Here is a 22124-nt window from a genome sequence, read left to right as displayed (position 1 = left end):
CCTGTCACGTCTGTTCCTGGAGTTTTCCTAGCGAAGAAAGTTCTTCGCCGTAGAAGCTGATGCGGCTATAGCACGGTTATTACCTTGGTAAGTAATACCACACCGCACACGTTCTCGACCAATTTCATTCTTCTATACCTGAGCTCAACAACTGCGGGATCACGAAGAATATGAGTGATAGTGAGATATCGAGCAACACGCCGCAAGAACACGTCTGGCAGAAGAGTTGGGGTGACAGTGGAGGCTGAGCGCGCTTGATACACCAAGCATGATCTTGTCGATGAAAAAGGGATGCTCGTATGCATGGTCAATGCATCGAACAAAACTCACAAACATCACAAACTCATAACAGCAAAGCGCACTCCGATAGCATAATGTCTGTGCCAACTGAACGTCGTCAAAGAGAGCGGGACAACCGTTTCAGGTGCCCGTTATACTCTTGGGCTCATGAGTAGAACATTCGAGTAGATGTTCACATTCACTCGTATCTTTATTTCAGCTACGCGGTGATGACACCTCAGACCGTTCTATCCGCCAAGAGTGCTTTGGACACTTCTCAAAGCTATATGGAGGCTAGGTAGAAACGCTGAATAAACTCGCGTCCTTGGTCATACCCCGGATGAAGTGGTATAGACGAGCAATTGTGACATCGCCGGCGGTTTCTCGTACCGTTGTAGGTCGAATGAAAAGCGGAATGGACACATGTCTACAAATGTAGCACAACACAGATAGACGAATGTGTCACTCCCTTAAAAATACGTCCCGCCAAGGATTTTATCCCGCTAATTGGGGCAGCAGCAGATACACTCGTGCCTCTACCTTCTCTGGAGCATCGCTTCTTCCGCCGCCACGTTCAATGGATTTTGCGCGGCTAACGCATGATATGTTTTCTTCGAACCGGTTGGGATAGCGTTTGGATATATAGTTGTGACGGACTTACTGATACCACTTACCTATATGCGCTATTTCTGTTTGTGCTCAGCAACTCGGGTTCGGAGTTCCACTGGAGCGTCAAGGTTTTGCGTGAGCGGCGGGCGTGCGGGCTCAGTTCACAGAAGTATATAAAACTAATGTTTTCCATGTCGTACCCAAGAGCCAGAGAAGAGACGAAGCATGAGAGTCGAGGGCGAAGGCAAAGCAATGGTGTTCCGTAAAGATAACCGCTCTGCGCACACTCAATTGCGGTGGAAGAGTGGCCTCGTCAGGGATTGGACATATTGAGTACGCCACGCATATTTGCAGCCCCGGGAAGCTGTCAGTATAGATGACAAGAATCCTGCACGGCGAAATCGACAGCGAAAGAGTGCAGATATCATGTCAATGACGCGCCTCACAATCGCCTCACTGAGCCAAGTTTGAGCTCCGCCGCAACTCCGCCGGCAGCCCATTTCCCTTTTCTTTTCGTGCTTGTCTTGTCTTCTCTGAAGCGAAAGAATGAGAATCAACCCGTAGATTTATACGATAATAAGTTATGGCCATATTGTCTGTGTTAAAGACCAATCGGGATCATAACTTTTGCTGTGGCCCAAACAAGGCCGGTATGTGTGGCGTCTCGGCCCATCGGAAACCAATGCGCCGGGTCTCCCCGAAAGGCTCTCCTCGAGGTTTGACTCCAACCATCACATCCTGCAAAACTCGGTGGTAGAACCTCGAACTAGATGGTCATTGCTTTTCCCCCCGTCGATGTTGCCCTTAGGATACTCGGTTCTATGGACTCTTTTCAGCGCTCACGGCACTTTTTGGACCTGGAGAACACCCTAATGATATCGATGTCTTCCATACCCGTATCGATCTTTCGCTTTTCGAGTGGTCTTCTCAGTCTGCACCACCACTTTTCAAGAGCAGTCCGCGTACTTTTCCTCGGTGGTACGCGTAGTAGTACTCCCTATTGATATGATCCAAACGAATCATAGTGAGGTACTGGCTTGGTTTAGTTGTCGTATGCTGCCTTGTGCTCCGAATGCACACCGCGATTCCACTGAATCCGACCTATTCAAGCCGCCGACCCCGGAGGTCAATACACTTGGTCTATCGCTAGCCTGGATAAGTAGAGTCTGCATGTATTTCCTTCCGCGCCTCTTCGACCATCGCTCCCCATTCAATTTCAGCGGATCACAATCTCCAGACCGCCGATCGGGAAATCTGCTGGCCGCCGAACTATACTTATAACCCGGGTGGTTCGAGTTTGAATGCTCTTCCCAACGCCCGCTCGACGTTCACCACAAGCTCTAGCTCAACACACAGCACTACCTCGTGCCCCGCCGTCCTTTCTGTCCATCTCTACGCCCTTGTTCTAACATCACTAGACTCTTCTCTTTTCAGCCTAACTCTTCCGCCGATCATTTATCACTATCAACAATCACTCTATCCACCCGTTTACACTCGCGTATCCCGCCCATATCCACACTCGTCTACCGACGTATCAATCCATATTACAACATGCGTGTCTTGTATTACGCCAACAAACGCATTCAATCGCTCTCTCAACTCTTCATGGCTTGTCTCGACTCCAATATCAATCCATACCCATCCAACCGCGCTCTCGATGCCCTCGAACTCGCCGACATTGTTCGCGGCCCCAGCCCTTACTCCATGCCTAGGGGCAACAAACGCAGTCTATCGCTTCCCCTCGACGGCGTCGTCGGCGATACCATACTTCCCGAACTTCAACTCGAGTCGGTGGAGCCTGTGCCGAGGTCCCCTACGCCGGTACCGGAAGAAACCAACATCGAACGAACTCGTCGAACGAGGAGCCGGAGCCGTAGCTGCTCTGCGGCGGCTACGACGTCATTGTATCCTCTTCCGTCCATCGCCGAAGAAGTCTCCGAATTCGCGTCGAACGTGGCTACTATGCCCTCGGAGGATGTCATGTGTTCCGCCTCTTCTACGTCCTCGTCCTTCATCGTCCTATCCTCTCTCAGTACCGACGACACCCCCAGCCTCCTGAATCAAGATCTTATGCTCCTTCCCTCCGCCTCCGCCACATCCTCTACCTCGTCTGGTTCCTTCTCTAACGACCCTTTCTCCCTCTCGCTTCGTCGGCCTGTGCCCTACGTCTCTGTCCCTGTTCCCACGACCCCCGCTCCGCCCCCGCTCTACTCCTTCGCGGCTTCGACTGGGACTTCGTCCAACTCGTCCAACTCTTCTAACTCCTCCGGCGGCGACCTCGAGATTCTCACCCCGACTAGCAGCCCCCTCTTCCACAGTCCTGGTCGGCTTGGTCTAGGTCTAGGTCTCGGGGCTGGACTCGTTAACGGAGGCGTCCACGGACAGGGATTAGGAGTTCACGGCCTCTACAAAGACTCTGGCGAAGCGTTCGACGGACTAGGACTCGTTCCGCGTACACCCTTACATCTGCGCTTACGATCCAGCTCGCATTCGTCGGAATCGTCTTCTTCCAGCAGCGGTGGCGGTTCTATCTCCAGCTCGCCACCCAAGCCACCTACACGTATCTTCCTCGAAGAGATCTTGGCGACGTTCTCCGATTCTGTCCTCCTTTCGTCTTCTGCTGCTACTGCTGCTCGCCCTCAGGCCATGCCTCTCACGCCTTCGAACTCCGAGTCGACTTGCGATATTTTTATCGCTTCTCATACTCCGTCTCGTGTGCAGGACGCTGGTGGTAACACCAGTAGATCGCCCATCGCTTCGCGTGGCGCCTTATTCGCGAGCTCGCCATCGACGGTCAAGGTTCGCTCAGGTCTTCTTCAGGTACACGGCTTGTGCGAAGCCCTCGATTTTTGTGAGGATTCGGAGGAGAGGAGTCGGTCGTATAGTGTGTCGAGCGGGAGTTCGGTTGGGAGGTCACCGAGTGCTGGGAACGAGAGGGGTCAGGGGGTCAGGATGGTTGGGATTGGGAGGGGGTCGGGGTCCTTGAGGAGGGAAACGGTGGCGAGTCGGGCGAGGGGGTCTGGGAGGCCGAGAAGTATGGGTGAGTGTGTGGGTGGCGATGGAGTGGTGAGGCCTACGTGGAGGTATTAAGTTCGATGGGATGCTAGATTTTATTGGGGTTGGACTGCGTTCTGGACTTGGGTTGGGATTTGGACTGGTGTATGATACTTGGGGTACTGATGAGACTGGCGTTTGCTTCGGGTCGTTGGGTGGCGATAGCTTGCTCCGATGGATGGAGTTCTTTGTGGTAATTGCAACAACCTCTATGAGGTGTTGGTTGTTCGATTATTGGTGTATGATAGGGCGACGTGATTATGTATTCAGCAGTGGAGGGTTACTTCTGGGTCTGGGCGTGTGGCGCTTGTACATGTACTATATTATGACCACAATCTCTAGATGAGCGGACGGATCTGGATCTGAGGTTTATATCTGAGTTCCAGTGGAGACTGCATAACCTCTAAAGCAAAAGCAGTGACCGCCCGACGACTCGCCAAACATGGTCGGGTGGTGCTACATAACACCGTCATTCAACCTCACCAACTTCCTTTTACGTACGCCCACCAAAGTTCAACAGCTATGACGCAGCGTCTTCACCGCATCCCTCCTTCTCATGCTTCCCTTCGCAGCCCTTCCTCCAATACGCGAACGCCACCTATGTAAGCAACCATCTTTCGAAAGACTAGGTAGCCGAGCGCCACGCGAACTTTATTGGTGGGGCCGCGGAATTTGAACCCGACGAACCCATCAATGGTTTGGCCCCACGACGTCACTCTTCCACTCTTCCCGTTCAATCAATGTTCAATCGTTCGTGGTTCGCCCTCGTTCCTGAATTTGTTTCCCCAAGCGGCTCCAGATGTACGTTATGTTTTTCTCTATTTCCTTCCTCGTCTTGTTTCCTCTTAGCGCTTGTTGACGTGTTTCCTGGCTGACGCTGTATCACCCCACCGGTCCAGGCTTCTCTAAACACCTCGACGCTAACTTACGTTGTTGAATGCAGCCCGAGTCGGTCAGAGGTGACGAAATGATGGACAGTCAATGTGAAGAAGGATCGTGGTGCTGATTCGCTCCCGATGGCCCTTGGTTCTTCGACACATCAAGATTCGCGCATTGTCATAATCCTCCACGCTCTTTATCACGGGCCACACTCACTTATGGACCGTCCGAACGCACCCTCTTCGAACCGACGTCCTTCTCCAACCTCTAAACTTCAAATACCTCCGGTCACCCTGGGCACCCCGAACTAAACTGACTCCTCCAAGGCTGCTGTTTGTGGAGTCCGACGTTGATTCCACGTGTGATTGGGAGTGCAGCTGCGTAGGTAGCCTAGACCGTTCTCTGAGGCCTTCGTCTTATAAGTATCCGCCGAAGTCGTATACGGATGCGCGATATACGCTTGCGTGTCCACTGAGCATAGCCGAAGTCCTCTGGACCATTCGACGCAACATACCCTCTCAGACAAAAAGCCTTCGACTGTCCTTTTACTAGGCATTCCATAAGGTGTTGAGATATCCTAGTCAAACAAACAGTACGTTCTACTATCACCAACCACACAAGCACCTTGTTCCCGGCACGAGGACTCACGCGTGTTCTGATTGTGCTCGATCCGCAGGACTTCATAAAAACCTTACTCGTTCTCCGCCCGCCATCGACCGTGATCGTCCATCATCGACAGCCGTCGATCCGTTCCTGCTATGACGTCGAGGATGGGTGACCGTGACTCCGACTCCGAACCTGTACTCCAAAACCAAGATGAACTTACTACTACTGGTACCGTGACCGCGACTCCGTTGAATGTGCACAGTTCGTCGTCGTGGCTGACTCCGCCACGAATTGTAGTACCCCCGACGACTGACATTCCGACAAGTCCTGTTGGACCTGAAGAGTCGGCCATTCAACGACAGCAGGGAGCTGGCGTTTTTCCATTCTCTATGGTAGAGGATGATCAACCGTCCAGACAGTCGCAGTGAGCATAAATTCTTTATTTAAGGTGGATGTGGATTCCTACTCGCTGGGCTCATCGTTGTGCAATTGTTTATTCTCCAGGTATTCCGGTGAGGTTCGTATTGCTCCGGGCAGTCAGGTTTGACATTCGCCCTCTTCACGTTGCTTTTCGGATACCACTGACGGAGCGATATGCTGAATCGTTTCATCTTTACAGGCAACTTCTCATTCTCTCGCCAGGTTGTCAGACTACTCACAAACACTGCTCACCGCCTTACCGTCAGAATCATCCCACACTTATCCCTACTTTCTGCACACTGGGGCCGCAAATATCGCGTCGTCTTCAAGATTGTTACCGACTCGAATGCACTTGGACGTACAGCCACAGCCGGGGTGCGTTGATTCTACCTTTGCTTTCGGGAGTCGCTGATGATTCTCAGTGACCGAGCTTGGCGCGGGTTCGCTATCGCTAACTTTTCAGACTGAGGCTGGATACTGACGGTCGGAGCTCTAATTCCCAACAGGTTTAAACCTCATCATTCTTCTCGTAAGCCCCTGCATGCTGACCGTTCATCCCCTTCTTATTCAGATCCTCAACTCCAACCTCGCACCTACATCAGTATCCTCCCAAAATATCGCCTCAACTTCGTTCCCCCCACCCTCCATCCCCACCTCGCAATCACTTCCACTCCCACTACCCCTTCCACTCCCCATCCCCCACATCCACCGCCTCCCCGCCGAACTCCTCGGCTCCATCTTCTCCTTCACCTCCGCCCACCCCTGCTCCGTCGAACGCTACCTCCGGGGCGAAGACCCGCACTCCATCTCCCTCCGCCTCAACATACGCGCCCGCACCGCGCTTTCGCTCTCGCACGTATGTCGGAAATGGAGGCATGCTGCGTTGTTGCATACGGGCCTTTGGGCGAGGATAGATGGGCCGAGGTATGGGCCGGTGCCGAGTCCGGATTTGTTGGCTGAAGGTAGCGGGGTGGATGTGGGTATGGGCGGGTATGGGTTTCGGTTTGGGTATGGGCTCGGCGTCGGTCCTGGCAGTGGTAGTGGCGGCGGCGGCGGTGGAGGCGATGGTGGATCGCCCCAGGCATCGATGAGCACGAACGACTGGCCGCGCGCCTGGGAACCCGAAAAGAACGAATGGGGTCTCGTCAACCTCTGCCTCGAACGCTCCAAGAACGCCCCGCTCTACATCTCGGACATACACTGCTCCATGCCTCGCACCATCTTCCTGCACTCGAACCGTCTCAAATCGCTCTGCACCTCGAGGCAAATATATCGTGGTAATCTGCTCGATGGGCTTTCGATGCCAATACTGGAGTCGCTCGTTTGTGATGCTAGTTCCGCTGCGACGGGCACGGGAGAGGGGGAGAGGGAGGGGACGATTTTCCCGGAGGTTGTGTTTAGGAGCAGGTTTCCGAAGTTGAGGAGGTTGTATTTCAAGGGCGTGAGTGCGTGGCCGGGACACCATTTTGAGAGACTGACGCATTTAGCGCTGAGCGGCTGTGAGAGGCCGGAAGTGGGCTTGGGCGAGTTTTTGGATCTGTTGAGGAGGTGTGCGGGGCTGGAGGTTTTGGTTTTGTCGGAGTGGTTCCCAAAAGCTGATCCGGAGCCCGACGATAGAGCTACCGGTGGTGGTGGTGGTGGTGGGAGAGTGGCAGGAGCAGGGGGAGGTGAGAGACGAGGGTACGAGCCGGTCGTGTTGGATAGACTGAAGCATCTAACGCTCGAACAACGAACGATCCAGGCATTCCACACCTTGCTCGCCCAACTCCGTCTCCCAGCCTTTACCGCCATCCGTCTCGAACAATCGCCACCAGCCCGCCGCTTCCTCCCAGCTCCCGTCCCTCCTGGTCCCCCCAACACAACCAACGCAGACCCCGACGCTGTATCCCACTCAGCATCCGTCTCGCACTTCTCACCCAGCACGATCTTCTCCCGTATCCTCCTCCTATCCCGGTCCAGACCGTACCTCCACCCGCGCTCTCCACACGATTCAGAGTCGGAGCTCAGGGGCGCGAAGAATGTAGAGATTCGGAAGAGGGACGTGCAGCTTTTTGCGTTGGATAGGGATGGAAAGGGCGGGATCGCGTGTTTTTCGGATCCGCCGGGGAGCGCGGGTGGTGGTGGTGGTGAAGGAGGAGGAGGAGGGCAGGGTGGACAGGGAGGGAGGGAAGTGTTGAAGTATTCGAGACAGAGGGAATGGAATTTACCGTCCGCCTCATCGTCATCATCATCCTTCCCGCCTTCGACATTTTCTTCGTCAACAGGAACGTCATCGAGCTCCGGTTCCGGTTCCGGTTCCAGCTCCTTCGACATTGACGACGTACACGCCATTCACGAAAACGACCCCGAACCGAACATATACAACCCCCCACACATGGTTACCCCCCTCGACTTCACACATCTCACCTCCCTCGCACTCATCCTCCCGCATCCTCTGCTCTCGCTCACCGACCAAAATCAAACCGAGCCCTACGTCCTCCAGTCGTGTAGCACGAACGGTCTGCTGCAAGCGCCCAGTCTTCGTGAATTGACGGTCTGTGAGCGCGCGCTGCGGTATGATGTTTGGGAGAGGTTGGGGGAGGGGTATCCGAGGTCGTTGGAAGTCTTGAGTGTCGTTGGACCGTTCGAAAGGGTCGGGAGGAATGGCGATGGAGATAGCGATGGAGACGACAGTATGAATAGTGGTAGGAGTGGGGGGAGAAGGACGATGGGCACGATCGAGTTGTTGGCGAGGGTTTTGGCGAGAAGGGAGAGGGCGGGTGGTGTGACTAGGACGGGGATCGGAACGAGTTTGGCGGCGGGGATGGGAATGGGGCAGAGCGGGAGGATTGGGATGGTGAAGCTGTTTGTTGTGGATCCAGCAATTGCTGAAGAGCATGCAGAGGCGATAGAGAGGATTCGCGGCTTGGTGGGCACTTTGGAGGTGCATTGCGTCGAAGTCGACGAGACACTTGGGGATGGAGGCGGTGGCATTGGGGGTGCGGACTACGTTTCTGGGGGTGTGAGTCGGACGGAGGCGTTGAAGCGGGAGAGGGAGAAGGTGGAAGATGACTTGTGGGGGAGTGTGCCGGAGTTGCTGTCGGAGGGATGGGGAACGGCTTGGGGGAGAGTTGAGTGAGTAGTGTTCAGAGCTGGATGGAAATGTGCTGTAGGGATCGGCTTTTGAGCAGTGGACGATATTTTTGGGGGTGTTTGGTCTTTCCTTCGACCTGGGGTGGCATCTTCTTTTCTTCTTCCTCTTCATGCATATTTTGCTCAGGCCTTCGCGAATCGCTTTGCGTTGGTCTCAAGGACAGGCTTTCGTTGCAACTGTATATCCATTTTCCTGGTTCACTGTACGCACGTATTACTTGGTCTATAATTTCACATCACTACATACTTGCATTCATCGCATGTAATTACCTTACGGCGAGAGCTCGGAGGCGTAATAGTGGTGTGGCCCGGTGCCGACTCGGTTACGCCACATCTAAATTTCTTTTTCTCTGACATTCTCACAACGCACGCACACATTCACCACTTTCCCCTTCTTCTCTCATGTCCACAGCCCTCTCGACCTTTGTACCATACCTCATTGCCAATATTAATTGACCATGACTTTCACATGAAGACGGGTGGTGCCTAACAAGTAAACCGGTCCGGCGATATGCCTCCATTTTTGCGTCCGGCTCCGGAACTTTCTGTTCGACGATCATTCTATCTTTGGCGCTCGCCATTGTTCCATTCCAATCTGCTCACTGTCTTGAACGACGACGACGACAACTTGCGCTTCAGGACTATTCCCAACGACCATTCTCTCAACTTGGATACCAGGCTCAGCGTCTCAGACTGAAGAACAAAATGATACTCTCTACCTCCTTCCTCAGACTCGCGACGCTCCTATCCGTGTTCTCTGTCGTCCTTGCTTCGTCTTCTGCAGAGCCGTTTAATCCTCGAAGCTACAAAAAAGAGGTGGCGACGTGTAAAGCTGTGCATAGGGCAGAAGGGAAGGATGTGGACATCGATATTCGTGCGTGTTGTTTCTTTGCCTTTTTGTTCATTTGTGCTCGATAGAGGTGGACGGAGTTTGTTGGAGGTGGGTTACATGGGTGGTTGGAAACTACGTGTGATTTAAAAGGATTTAAAAGGATTTGTAAGCGTTGAAGAGGTTTATGCATTGAACGTAGGGAGACGTCGTTGAAAGACGGCACTGCTCGGTCAGTCTTTTATGACCACCCGCATGACCCGGATGCCTCAAATTAGACGATTCAATGGGTGGAAACCCCATGTCGTTGCACAATGGATTAGACTCTTGTCGTTACGACCTCTCGGAGGTAACACCGTTTGTACGACGAAGAGAGGGACTGGCGTAATCTCGAGCGCCACCCTCCGCGCCCAAAAAATACGCCACAGTTCGCTCTAGCCCCTATTGTTTCCTCCTACACATCAATGACCCTTTATGCTCTATCGTGGACTTACTTCTCCTCGATGATAATTGTTACTGACACTACCGTCTTGTAGATTATGTGGATATAAACCCCGAAGCGGAACAGACAATGATCTTCGTTCATGGGTGGCCCAGTCTCTGGAGTAGCTGGAAGTACCAGATCGAGGAATTTAAGGTATATCTTGGCATTCACAAACTTTTCTTCTTCAATGAGCAGCAAATATACCACCACTTCTTCACATACCCCTCATATACATCTAAACCAATAGCTCATTTACTCCTAACGTGCATCATATCCGTCCAACCCCTGTCCCTCCACACTTCATCCACCCATCCCTCTCCTCACTCGCCATCCCACCCACACTATATCATTCTAATCTTCCTATACATATTACTCACCTTCCCTCTTCTGCAGGATGACTACCGCCTCCTCGTCCCCGACCTCCGTGGGTTCGGCTCGTCGACACATCCAGACGATGTCAAGTCCTCGGGAAATATGGGCGATATGGTCTCCGATCTTGTTTGTGTGTTGGAGAAGGCGGGCGTCGAAAAGGCGATTTGTGTTGGGTGAGTATGCGTTGTCATCTTCCTCGCCGTTTTTCTTTTTTCCTTCGTCCTACCTAAAATTGGGTGATGTCTCTTGGTCCTTCGCCTCCGAACTTCATCACATTTTTCCACGATCAAGATAACATGAAGTGCTGACTATGGCTCGTGATCTGACTTGCAGGCACGATTGGGGTTCCCAGATCTGTTACGAGGCGGCGAGGTCGAGACCTGATATATTCACCGCAATCGTCGGAATCGCGATCCCCGTGCGTCTTTCCTAATACAATACAGCATCCTGCACACCATGCTAACATCGCGCGGACACGGAACAGTACATTCCCTCCCACGGCCCCTTCATCCCCATCGCAGCCCTAACCACGCAACTCCCCCGCCTCTCCTACCAGATCTTCTTCGATAGCGCGACGCCGGCCGCGATCGCAGAGCTCGAGAAGGACGTACGGAGGACGTTGAGGGGCACGTTGAGGACTGTGGAGACTGCGCCGCCGAGTGGGTTTTTGGAGAGTCGGGAGAGCTTTTTGGAGGGGTGGAGGGAGGTTGGGGAGGTGTGTTCTTTTGTTGACTTTGGCGTTTTGTGATGTGAGGAGGAGAGCGAAGGAGTGTGTGCTGATGCGTGCGTGGGGGGGTGTGATTTTGTAGATCGACCCGATTCCGTTCTTTACGCCGGACGAGGAGGATTACTGGGTGGAACAGTATGCGATTCAGGGGTTTAGGAATAGTACGTCTTCATCTCCTTCTATCTATCTGTTCACCTATTTTTTATCATAGTTGATCACGTTGCTGACTCTCTCCTCATGCTTGTCTACGTGTTCGTTCGGACATACAGCGTTGCAGTTCTACACTACCGAGGTCTGTCCTTTTGTTACTGTATCATAATTCCTGGACGACAGATGAACTAACCTAAATTTTAATCCCTAGAACCGCAAAGCATCCTGGAAAATCGCGCATGATCACGGGAATCACACGATCCCCCAACCAGTGCTGAGTATCCTGCCTGACCAGGTAAGCTCTTTCACAATCCCCCTCATTCAAGTTCACTCTCCCCTCCTTTCTTCCGCTCCTATCCATCTCCATCTTCTTGGTAGAACAATGCGAATTCGCTGACTGATGAACCTGAACACTTGACTATTTATAGGATCCCGTAGCGAACTGGGTCCTCGCTGCGAAACTATTACATTCGGCGGATTTCTTGCCGGATTATGAGATGCATGTACGTTCATCGTTATCCTCCCCCGGACCGGCTTTGACTGACCAACACCGAACCCATCGAATCATCGACACTCATACTAATTTCCACGACACCATCCTCTTCTTCTTTTGTATATTATATATACAGGAACTCCACGGCGCGCACTGGGTACACCTTGAGAATCCAGTCGAGACTAATAAAGTCATGAGGAGCTGGTTGGAGGGGCTGGAGAAGAGAGGAACGAGGGCGACGGAAGAGGAGGCTGTGGGTTCGTCGGATGGGAAGGCTGACGAGGAAAGGGTCAAAGATGAGCTCTAAGTGTGGTGTTAAGTCCTCACACATCAGAACTCTGGCGAGCCGACTCGACTGAATTGACAATCGGTCGATGTTAGAGCCACATTTTGCTTGAGCTGGCGGCGACTTTGCGATTTTGGTGTTGACTTCCAGATCCCAGTCAGAAGAGAATGCAGCTTCGGAGGTGCACAACTTGAACTCGGGGACTTCAAGTTAGAAGTAAGTAATGCAGGTATTGTGCGAGATATGGCGGTGTCTCTGTGTATTCCACCACTGGTCTTGCATCCATCTTGATGTCAATATCATGTGCGACAACAGCGAAGAGAAAGAAGTGAAGAAAACAGACAGGGGAAACAAGCTTGAATGCGAAGGTCGGGTCAGCTTTACCCGTGGAAAACCGCGTTCGCCTTCTCCATCGCCGTATTGCGTCATACTCATTACAGCAATTTCTATTTCATCTGCCCCATGGCTGAGTTGGTTACAGCGTCCGACTGTTATGTTCTTTCTCTCGCGAGAGCAGTTAACATCGGAAGGTCGTGAGTTCGAGCCTCACTGGGGCAGTTAGACCACTTGGCTATTATCAATCTCATCTTTTTGCTCTCCCTGCGATTCTTTTACTTGTTGTGCGGAAGCCTTAGATGAGTTGGAAGGATTATAGCTACTCGACTCTGCGAGCATGGACATTTGGTTGGTTGGTTTTCTTGCGAATGAAGTGAGTCCACTTCCTTCTCACCTGACCGACGCTTTGAACGGAGACATAGCACGTTCACGGGATCTTCAACCTCCAGTTTCCTCGATGTAAGGTACTTATATTGATAATATTCGAGTTAGAATCAAACTCGACTTTCTGTCTGTGATTAGCATACATACATGTACTTATGATGTCGTATCTCAGGCTGTCAAGCAGACTCCTCTTAACTCAACGGTGACGTAGTAAGTAGTGGACGTATGATCCTATACGACTTGAAGTACACACAGTAAAGGTAAGCTGCTCAGAATGAGCATATGTATGTTCTGAACCTTAGACTTTGAGCGCCCTTCCGAGTCCGCAGTTAGACATCTACAGTATGATCTGTGTACGCGAAGTACGTACAATTGTACCTCGACGTCCGGTATAGTCGCAAACATGCGTTCGAGTCAACGGGCGTCGATGATTCAGAGACGAGAAGTGTACAGGGGCAATGACCATAACCGCCAGTGAAAGATGAGTCCGAGTGGTACCTCCAACTCTAAGTTCAAACGCCACCACACGCCCGACGCACGCTTCGGCCTGCTCTTTCAAGCGTTACAGTAAACTTGATTGAGCGGCGAAAGTCTCGAACTCGACGAGTCGGACTTTGAGGCTACTGAAGTGTAAGAGGATGGGGATCCCGGATGAGAGGTAGGCTCTAGAGCTTCCTGACCTGTTGTGCGTGTTACGAGACTGGATGAGGAGGGCGAAGTGCGCCGGGTGTGGGTTGGCAGTGACCGACAACTGTACGGGCCCTGGGAAATGTACATAGTGGTAGCCTGTGTGCGCACTGATAGGCATGAGCATATGGAGAGAATGAAGGCGAGAGGTCCGGTACAGGGACATGAAATGCATGAATAGTGCGACAGTCGTTCATCTCGTTACATGAATGAACGTCCATTCTCAAGCTTGAGTGATAACAACCCCATCTATGAGAGTCCGGAGGGTCACTGGCGAGAACCAAGAGTCGGCGGAGCGGAACGTCGCTAGCGTTCCGGGATAGAACTTGCCACCCAGCGAACGCGTGGATCACGCTTTGAAGGGTCGGGAGGAGGAAGGCTGTGTATGTTTAGACTGCAGAGAGAATGAATAGGGGCTAATCGTTCGAGCGACGACCTCGGGCTCACAGGCGCTTCAAGTTGTGAGTCCTTTGCCACGCGGAATGGTTGACGTAATGTGTCCGGGACCTGTGTAGCAAAGCATTATTGGTGAAAGAGGAATGGTCAGTTTGCGTTGGCGACGACAACGTCACCCACGTCGGTACAAAGACGTTATAGCCGTACTGACCGTCTCCTCGAGGCACGCCACCCAACTTTGCATGAATCTCCGAAGCGTCGTCTACGCCATACGAGGCATCATCGCCGACGCTACTGATAGCGATGCGGCGTGCCTCCTACGTTCCTCGAAGGACACGTTCATATACGAGCATCGATAGGGACGAAGGGGCGTCTAACAAAGGCTCGAGCGTCCCAGAGTCGGAAACAAGGCTCGCGGGAAACGGACGTCGGCGAGCGTGGTGACGTAACCCGCCGTCTGGCTGGCGATGATCGTCTGTTGCTTCCGCGAGTCGCCACATCGCACGTCGACCGCCGTCTTTGTTCTCCTCCTTGTGTCCCGATTCGGCGAGGTCAACAAGGGTGTACTATTTGGGCATGAAGACGGCCTGGCTTTATATTCGCGTGCGCGAGGCGAAATAATCAGACTGACATCGAATTGTATCCGGACCGAGGCGTCTGCAGCTGTGATCTGCCTCGAGGCGTAGATTGCCATACGAGGCCGCCCACTGAGCACCTACCTCGTTGCAATTGTGCTCCGCCTGCAGGCTGCACGCCTTCGCTTGCCTCCCGTCCTCTTCTTCCTTCTCTTCCCTCTCGCGAATCTCACCAGCCAGCCGCGTCCCAGGCCTCGTTGGAACCGCGAGTACAGTCGACTAGCCGCACAGTCATCCTTTTGTACGTCCCTTTTCACGCTCCGATACAGATCCCATCCTGTTGTCCTATCTACCTTCCCCCGACTCCCTTTCTACTCTCTACCTCGCCCCCGCCCTCACATCCTCCTTTCACTGCCACCTGTCCGCTCGTCTATCTCCTGTTCGCTTCTTATTAGTCCGAATAAGACGCATCGCTCACTCGATTTGAACTTGCCATCCCATCCAATCGAAATCGCCCCGACTACGTACTACGTACTCATCACGGCCACCCTCCCAAAATGACCACGCAATCGCCTCCGCTGAATAGGAAACTGGCGGCCATGCAAGGTAAGGCTATTTCCTGTCACTTCAACTTCACTTCCTTCCTTTATTTTTTTTTCTATCTTTATTTTACCTTTTCGCTATCAACTTCGTCATCGCCTCGCCGTCACAAAGAAAGAAAGATCGAACTCGATCGCTCGTTGAGATCCGAGTGTAAAACTTCAGTGAGGTCAGCGCTTGCGTGGCCCTCTCCTGCCTCGTTTGAACCCCCTTCGAAGGACACACCACGGGGGCTCGACTTGTGGTCCTGTGGTCCTGTGTTTTTGTCTGCTGGGGCTTGTGTGTTGTTGGTGGTGTTCAGCTCCATTGCGCCACCTTCCTCTTCTCTACGCAACCATAACCCTTATCCACGTTTACACCCGTCCCTTTACAATTTCCAGTCACAAGACTAACGGCGTCTTTCTCTCTCTTTTGCTCACTGTCATCGTACTCACAATGTTCATGAAACGCACGCCAACAGGTCCGAACATGTCTCCCCGAACGGCCTCGCCCTCGCCTTCCTTCCGTGAACGCGAGAGAGCGGAGCGGGAACGAGGTGAGCCTTTCTTTCTTTCTTCCTCTTTCTTTTTTCGTTCTTTTTTTCTTTCCTCTCATCCGAACTTTCGTAACTTTGAGTTCTCCGTCCCGTGTTATTAACTTCTTCTCCTTCTTGTCTTCCATTCTCTTACATTTTTTTTTGTTTCTATGCGCCACCCTCGATCATAACTCCAACTCCAACTCGAACCCGAACTCCAACTTCAACGCCACCCTCTTCCAACTCTTCCCTACCTCCAACCTAAACCCTCTCCGACTCTGACCCACCATGGCACGAAATCCCAACGCAGACCGCGAACGCGACCGCAACCGCCCCACCCGCGGCCAATCCATCTCCTCCACCAACACCCTCCCCTCCTCTTCTTCCACCACCCAATCCCCTCCATCCCAATCCGCCTCCCAACCCACCTCCCAATCCGCCTCGCAGTCCCAAATCCAACTCTCCCAAACACACGCCCAAGCACAAACACACACCCAACTCTCCCAAGCACAAGCACACAACCACGCCCAACTAGCCCAAGCCCACAACCAACAACCCTCCCCCACCACCTCCATAGCCTCCCACACGGGGTCGATCGGGAGCGTTGGATCTATTGGCTCAGGATCGCATGTTTCTACGAGTAGGAGGGCGAGTTCGCCATTGACTTTGCCGGGGACGTTGACGGGGATGGGAACGGGGATGGGCATGGGATCGGGGATGGGGATGGGGACGGGAGGAGGAGGGATGGGTATGGGAGGAGGAGGAGGAGGGGGAGGAGCAGGAGTGGCGCCGTTACAACCGAGTGCGAGGAAGTTACCTTCGCCGAACGCTTCGAGGTCTCCGAAAGCTGAGTCGCCGAGCCCGGAAAGACAGGCGCAGGCGCAGGCTCAAGTCCAAGTCCAAGACCGCGAGCGCGACCGTGATCGTGATCGTGAACGCGATCCTCAGCGTGAAAGGGACAGAGAAAGAGAAAGGGACAGAGAAAGGGAGCGCCACAGCTACACCCCGCCACCCCCATCCTCCTCATTCCCACACGGCCCCCCGCCACCGGGACCCGTCCATTCCATGTCACAACCGAACGTGAACATCCACCACGGTTCGTCGATGTCGCTTCCGATGCAGATGCATATGCAGGGCCAGGGACACCAGATGCCGATGGGTCCGCAACATTCGTTATCGCAGCCTTCGGTGCCTTTACATCCCGCGTACGCCCAACAGCAACAACAACAACAGTTCCAATCACAACAAGCCCAGTTCCAGCAGCAATTCCAGTCGCAACAACAACAGGGCGGAGGAGGAACCCTCCCACGCCGTATCCCCGTGCCTCCGCTGGACAGAATGGACAGGATGGATTCGTTCCAGATGACGCCCCAGTTGATGGCCGATATCGATAAAGCGCACGCCGCCCAGCAACACGGGACGCTCAGCAGCGTCGGGAGCGTAGGGAGCAATCTCTCGAGCGTCGGGATGGGACCCGTAGGAAGCGGTATGGGCATGGGTATGGGCATGGGCATGGCGAGCGTTTATCCGGCCAGTGGGGGGATACTTGCTGGTTCTGGGATGCCACAGCCGCATAATGTGCCGCTACCTGGAAGTGCTGGTGGTATCGGTACTGGAACCGGAACTGGTACTGGAACTGGAGCGGGAAGAGGCGATAGTCATTCGCCTCCGAACCAAAATCTGTACGGGACGTCGGGGGTGGCGTATGCGGGTGGCGCGTCTTCGAACTCGTTGCCGAGGAGTGCGTTATTCGAGAGTGGGAGTCCACCCAGGGAGGGTATCATAGGCAGTATGGGTGGTGGTGGAAGTATGGGCGGTGGTGCCGGGTCGATGGGAAGTATGGGAGGTGTGGATGGGGGAAGGGGGGACAGAGATAGAGGGAGTAAGCGGGAGAGTAGGGAGTTGAGTCCGCGCGAGAGGGAGAGGGAAAGGGAGAGCTTGCAGCGTCGAGGATCCGTCAAGCGCGAACTTCCACCTCAGCCTCAGGTCATTTCTTCGACCTCGCCTTCCCGTGATCGCGAGCGGGAAAGGGATAACTCTCCGGCATATCGTACGCCCGTTGGCTCGCCTGAACACGGGACTGGAGGAGGAGCAGGAGAGGCTCGAGGCACACCACCCGCCGTGTCGAGGCTTTCCTCCACGACTTCCGTACCCTCGCAACATTCGTCCCAGCAACAGCACGTGTACCAGACCACGACGAACGCAGGCCAAACCCCCCCTCTCCAGTCCATGGCGCGCACACCCGACAAGTCTCTACCGTTCCAGGAAGAACCGGAGGACGAGCACGAGCACGAGCACGAACGGGACTTCGGACGGCCTTCGCAGCCCCCCGCGCAACCTCAGTCGCAGAGGTGGCATTCGCCTACTTCCGCCGCTGGGAATGACTATCGACAGCAGCATCCTCAGACCCAGACCCAGCAGCAGCAAGACGATCCGCGCAGGGATCCAGCCCGGCACATCTACTCCCCCCGTCCTTCCGCGGACATCAACCTCCACCGATTCGACGACGTCCCTCTCCCCTCCGATTCTGACGATTTTGATCTCGAAGAAGACGGGCGAAGGAGCCGGCATGGACATGAGTCACCCGCACGGTCGCCGCATAGCCAGGGTAGCAGAGGGAGGGACGAAGAGCGACAGAGGGAAAGGGAGCAGGAGCAGGAAGTCGATCAGAGCGATGAGAGTTATACGCCGAGGTCGCCTGTGCAGGCGCTTCCGCCTGATATTCCCGTCCCTAATGCGAATCCGAGGTCTGGGTCGACTGGCGCTGCTCGTGCGGATGGTACAGGGATCGGAGGCCACAGTCGCGGGGATAGTAATGGTGCAGGCCACTCTCGCGGAGATAGTACGGGCCACGCTCGCGGCGACAGTTTCGGCCACTCTCGTGGGGACAGTATCGGTGCGAGCGGTGGGAAGAACTCACCGTTTAGACAGCAGCTCCCGAGGGTGAAGAATAGGAATGGGTCGACGGATCATGTGGGTTTGAGGACGTTCGATAGTCATTTGTTTGAGAGTACGGTGGTGGATAGGTTGAGAGCTGGCGGGGAAACGCCACAGCATGAGCACGAACATGAGGAGAGGGAGCAGCATGGTTCACGGCGAGAGCAGGATGGACAGAGGGGGTACGGGCAGAGTGAGTATCGTCATCATCTGGTTGCTCAGCAGATGCAAGCGAACTGACGATTGTTACAAATACGTTCAGGTTATCCGCCACTACAACCTCATCATCGACCTGATGTTCGAATCCCAGATCATGTCCTTCGTCAAATGGGGCCTTACCTCGAAACCGAACACTTCGAGGATCCCATTGCGGCGTTTTACCAAGACTACCTGAACTCACCCATCGCTTCTCGCGCGAATTATCACTTCAACGCTCAGACCGTTCCCTCCAATCTAAACGCCTACGCCACCAACAATTCTCAGCACTCCAACTCCAACTCGCACGACTCCTCGCATCTCAATCCCAACTCAAACAACCTGAACACCCACTCGAACCTCACCTCCGCCAACTCCCGCCCCGGAGCGCCCATTCCCCCGACTCCGCATAGCCAAACCGCGCCTCCCTCTCCCTCGCCTCTGATCTCAGGCCACGCGAACCTCGCAGGAAACAACTCTTCGAAACCGGTCCTTCCGCCGTATAGTCCAATTCCGCCGGGTGGCTCGCCGTACCCGTATCCTTATGGACATATTAGGAGAGGGATGGGATATGCAGAGTCGCATGCGGGGACGAATACGGGGACGGGCCTGGATGGGTTTGATGGGATGGGCATGGGCATGGCTGGTATGAACGGCGGTGGTGGTGGCGTGAACGGTGCTGGAGGCGGAGGTGGACCAGGTGGGATGAGCATGAGCGAAGGTGGAGGCGACGCAGGAGGGAGGATGAGCGTTCTTTATGACGAGGAAGCGATCCGACAACAGATGGCGTTACAGAGGCAGATATGGGCCTTGAACAACGGAGGGATGGTCTCGGATTCGACGCTCAGTCCGAGCTCGACGCCCTTCCCCGGTCCAGGGTATAATCCTTGGCAGTTCTTGCAGACTACGCGTGTCTTTGGAGGCCCTGGAACCGTTGGTGGAGGTGGTATGATGGGTGCCATGAATGGGATGAACGGTGGGTATGGGATGAACGGAGCAGGTGGGTATGGGAGAATGGGCATGGGCATGGGCGGCGGATATGGCGCTGGTAACGGTGCTGGCGGAAGAGGACGTATGGATTCAGCCGCAAGTATTCGCTCGTCACCGAGTCACGAACCCGTCCATCTGCCGATCCCACCACAACTTCGAAGTCGAGCGTTACGGAAACGGGAACGATCAATTAACCTACGAATGACGCAGGGTGGGACGGTCAGAGGTCCGAAGGGAGGCGGGACGAAGGGAGATGGGACGAGGAAGCCACCGCCTAGGGTTGAGAGTACGCAACCCAGGGAGACGAGTCCCGAATTGAGTTCTGGTGAAGAGACGGCTGGGGAACTCGATTCGAAAGCTGCGCCCAGTGAGCGGTATGGCCGTACCCCCTCCGTTTCCGCCGAGAGGATAGATAACGCGTGGGGAGCGGAGGATAGTACGTTGAGTGAGCCGGAGGACTTCGAAGAGGGTGAGTGGGTGGATGAGGAGGACGATTTGGCGATGACAGGAGGCATAGATGGGGAAGAGGATGAAATGTTGCAGTTGGAGTATCATCCGAGTTATGTGAGCAATCTAGATAAGAGACGGAGGCGGTGGAAGACGAGGTGGGAGGGTTTGGTCCGTGCTGTACGTGCTGATTTTATACTGTTTCGATTTCCATCAACGCATATACTTATTTTTACGCTCGCATGTAGTTCCAAGCTCTTGACAGAGAAACAGACGCCACGCTCGTCCTTCTCGCCTCTCCATCACACAACAACACCCTCCACTCCCTGTCATCCCGTTCCCTCCGTCGCTCACCCCACGCCTTCACCCGCTCCCCCGAAATGTCCACGATCCGCTCTTCCTTCTCTCATCTCGCCTCCAAACGTCAAGCCGCTCGTTCCCAGGTAACATCTCTCCTCGACCGCCTCTCCCTTGCCGGAGGCTCATCCCTTTCCTCTGACGGATCTCCTACGACCAATGGAGAGGGTGGAAGAGAGAGAGAAGAAGAGTTGAGGAGGGCATTGGAGGCTGCATTGGGGAGTTTGAGTGCATTGGGGGGCATCTATGAGAGGAGGGAGATGAGGTGGGTAGAGGAAATGAGGAGGTTGGATGAGGATAGAGAGAAGGTGGAACTGCTGCTTGGTCAGGTTCTTGGCGTCGGGATGGGCGGTGGTCCTAACATGGGAAGTATGGGAATGAGCATGCCCGGGATCGGATCAATGAGCAGTTTGGGTGGTATGGGAAGTGTGAACAGTATGAATGGAATGGGCGGCATGCCGGAGAGCGTCGGTGGTGGGGCACCGGTTCAAGGTCATCGGAGGGGGTATAGCGCAGGCGATTCACCTGGGCTGAAGGCTCCCAAACCGAGTGTACCGATCTGATCTGAGTCAATCTCAGTGCGGAATGAGTGTACGATTGCAAGACCTCTTATGCTTCTTTTTGCACGAATATTTATGATATGCACGATTCGTACGATACACTACTCTGATGGATGGATGACTGCACGACTCCTGAGCTCGTTTTCTGCTTGTTGTTTTCTTTCTTCTTTTTCCCCTGTTGTTTTCTATTGTTCAACATTTACCCCTTTGCTCGTCTTGCGCTTGGAATTGCCACACTACTCGTCCGAATTTGACTCTACATGTTGTCTGTTGTCTGGCCTGATACCTGTACAATCCAGTGCGCGCCGTATAAATACATTTTTGTTTGTTCTGTCTGAAATACCAATGCCGTCTATTGCACAAGTGGTGGAATCCTCGCCGTGGTGTAGCGCGGTTGGACGACAGCTACGTGAGATCAAAATCGGATTCCTGAGATGTGGCGTTGGTTGACCTGCGCCACCCCTCATCCTCTTCGACTAATCTTCGACTGAACTGCTCGCGATTAATCTGAATATAATAATCGACCATTTTTCTGCAAGAATCCGTCATTCGTGGAGGAGCAGAGCTCAAAACATAGGCCATCAAAACATGGCTATTCATTCGGACGACAAACTGCATACACTTCCTTGTCAATGATACTAGCGTGTTTGTCACATAGATTGTACAGCTGTCCTTAAAGATACAAGTATTCTTTTCCACATCCTCCAAAAAACCTGAACTTACATATTCAGTACACATTCCTCAAGTCTCCAAACCCTGTCTCCACTTCCTCAACTCCATTCCTTCCATACACTCCTACCCATCCGAATTGAATACATACTCTGGA

General features: G+C 53.7%; 4 protein-coding genes and 1 non-coding gene across 5 annotated transcripts; 4 read left to right on the top strand and 1 right to left on the bottom strand.

Annotated features, from left to right (window-relative positions):
- Positions 1–2424: 2424 nt before the first annotated feature.
- On the top strand, positions 2425–3988 carry STEHIDRAFT_169286 (uncharacterized protein). Its single transcript, XM_007305336.1, has one exon. It carries the CDS (start codon positions 2440–2442, stop codon positions 3976–3978), a length of 1539 nt encoding a protein of 512 aa, XP_007305398.1. The 5' UTR covers positions 2425–2439; the 3' UTR covers positions 3979–3988.
- Positions 3989–8219: 4231 nt separating this feature from the next.
- On the bottom strand, positions 8220–8888 carry STEHIDRAFT_147780 (uncharacterized protein; the record flags this gene model as incomplete). The annotated part of the gene is made up of 1 exon (XM_007305335.1): positions 8220–8888. A coding segment is annotated over exon 1 (555 nt), but the record flags the coding sequence as incomplete, so codon positions are not given.
- A 641-nt stretch (positions 8889–9529) lies between these two features.
- On the top strand, positions 9530–12586 carry STEHIDRAFT_80676 (alpha/beta-hydrolase). The gene is made up of 10 exons (XM_007305207.1): positions 9530–9853; positions 10345–10445; positions 10686–10837; positions 10998–11082; positions 11149–11379; positions 11474–11552; positions 11661–11683; positions 11753–11836; positions 11970–12044; positions 12171–12586. Exons 1-10 carry the CDS (start codon positions 9685–9687, stop codon positions 12339–12341), a joined length of 1170 nt encoding a protein of 389 aa, XP_007305269.1. The 5' UTR covers positions 9530–9684; the 3' UTR covers positions 12342–12586.
- A 190-nt stretch (positions 12587–12776) lies between these two features.
- On the top strand, positions 12777–12878 carry STEHIDRAFT_t178. Its single transcript has one exon. It is a non-coding gene; the product is annotated as a tRNA-Asn (tRNA).
- A 3405-nt stretch (positions 12879–16283) lies between these two features.
- STEHIDRAFT_122290 (uncharacterized protein) lies at positions 16284–21648 on the top strand. The gene is made up of 3 exons (XM_007305334.1): positions 16284–18942; positions 19012–20561; positions 20630–21648. The coding sequence occupies exons 1-3, from the start codon at positions 16557–16559 to the stop codon at positions 21299–21301; spliced, it is 4608 nt and encodes a 1535-aa protein (XP_007305396.1). The 5' UTR covers positions 16284–16556; the 3' UTR covers positions 21302–21648.
- Positions 21649–22124: the final 476 nt, after the last annotated feature.

The sequence above is a fragment of the Stereum hirsutum genome (genome assembly GCF_000264905.1).
Source record: "Stereum hirsutum FP-91666 SS1 unplaced genomic scaffold STEHIscaffold_9, whole genome shotgun sequence".
NCBI lineage: Eukaryota > Fungi > Basidiomycota > Agaricomycetes > Russulales > Stereaceae > Stereum > Stereum hirsutum.
This window is presented reverse-complemented; position numbering and strand designations above follow the sequence as displayed.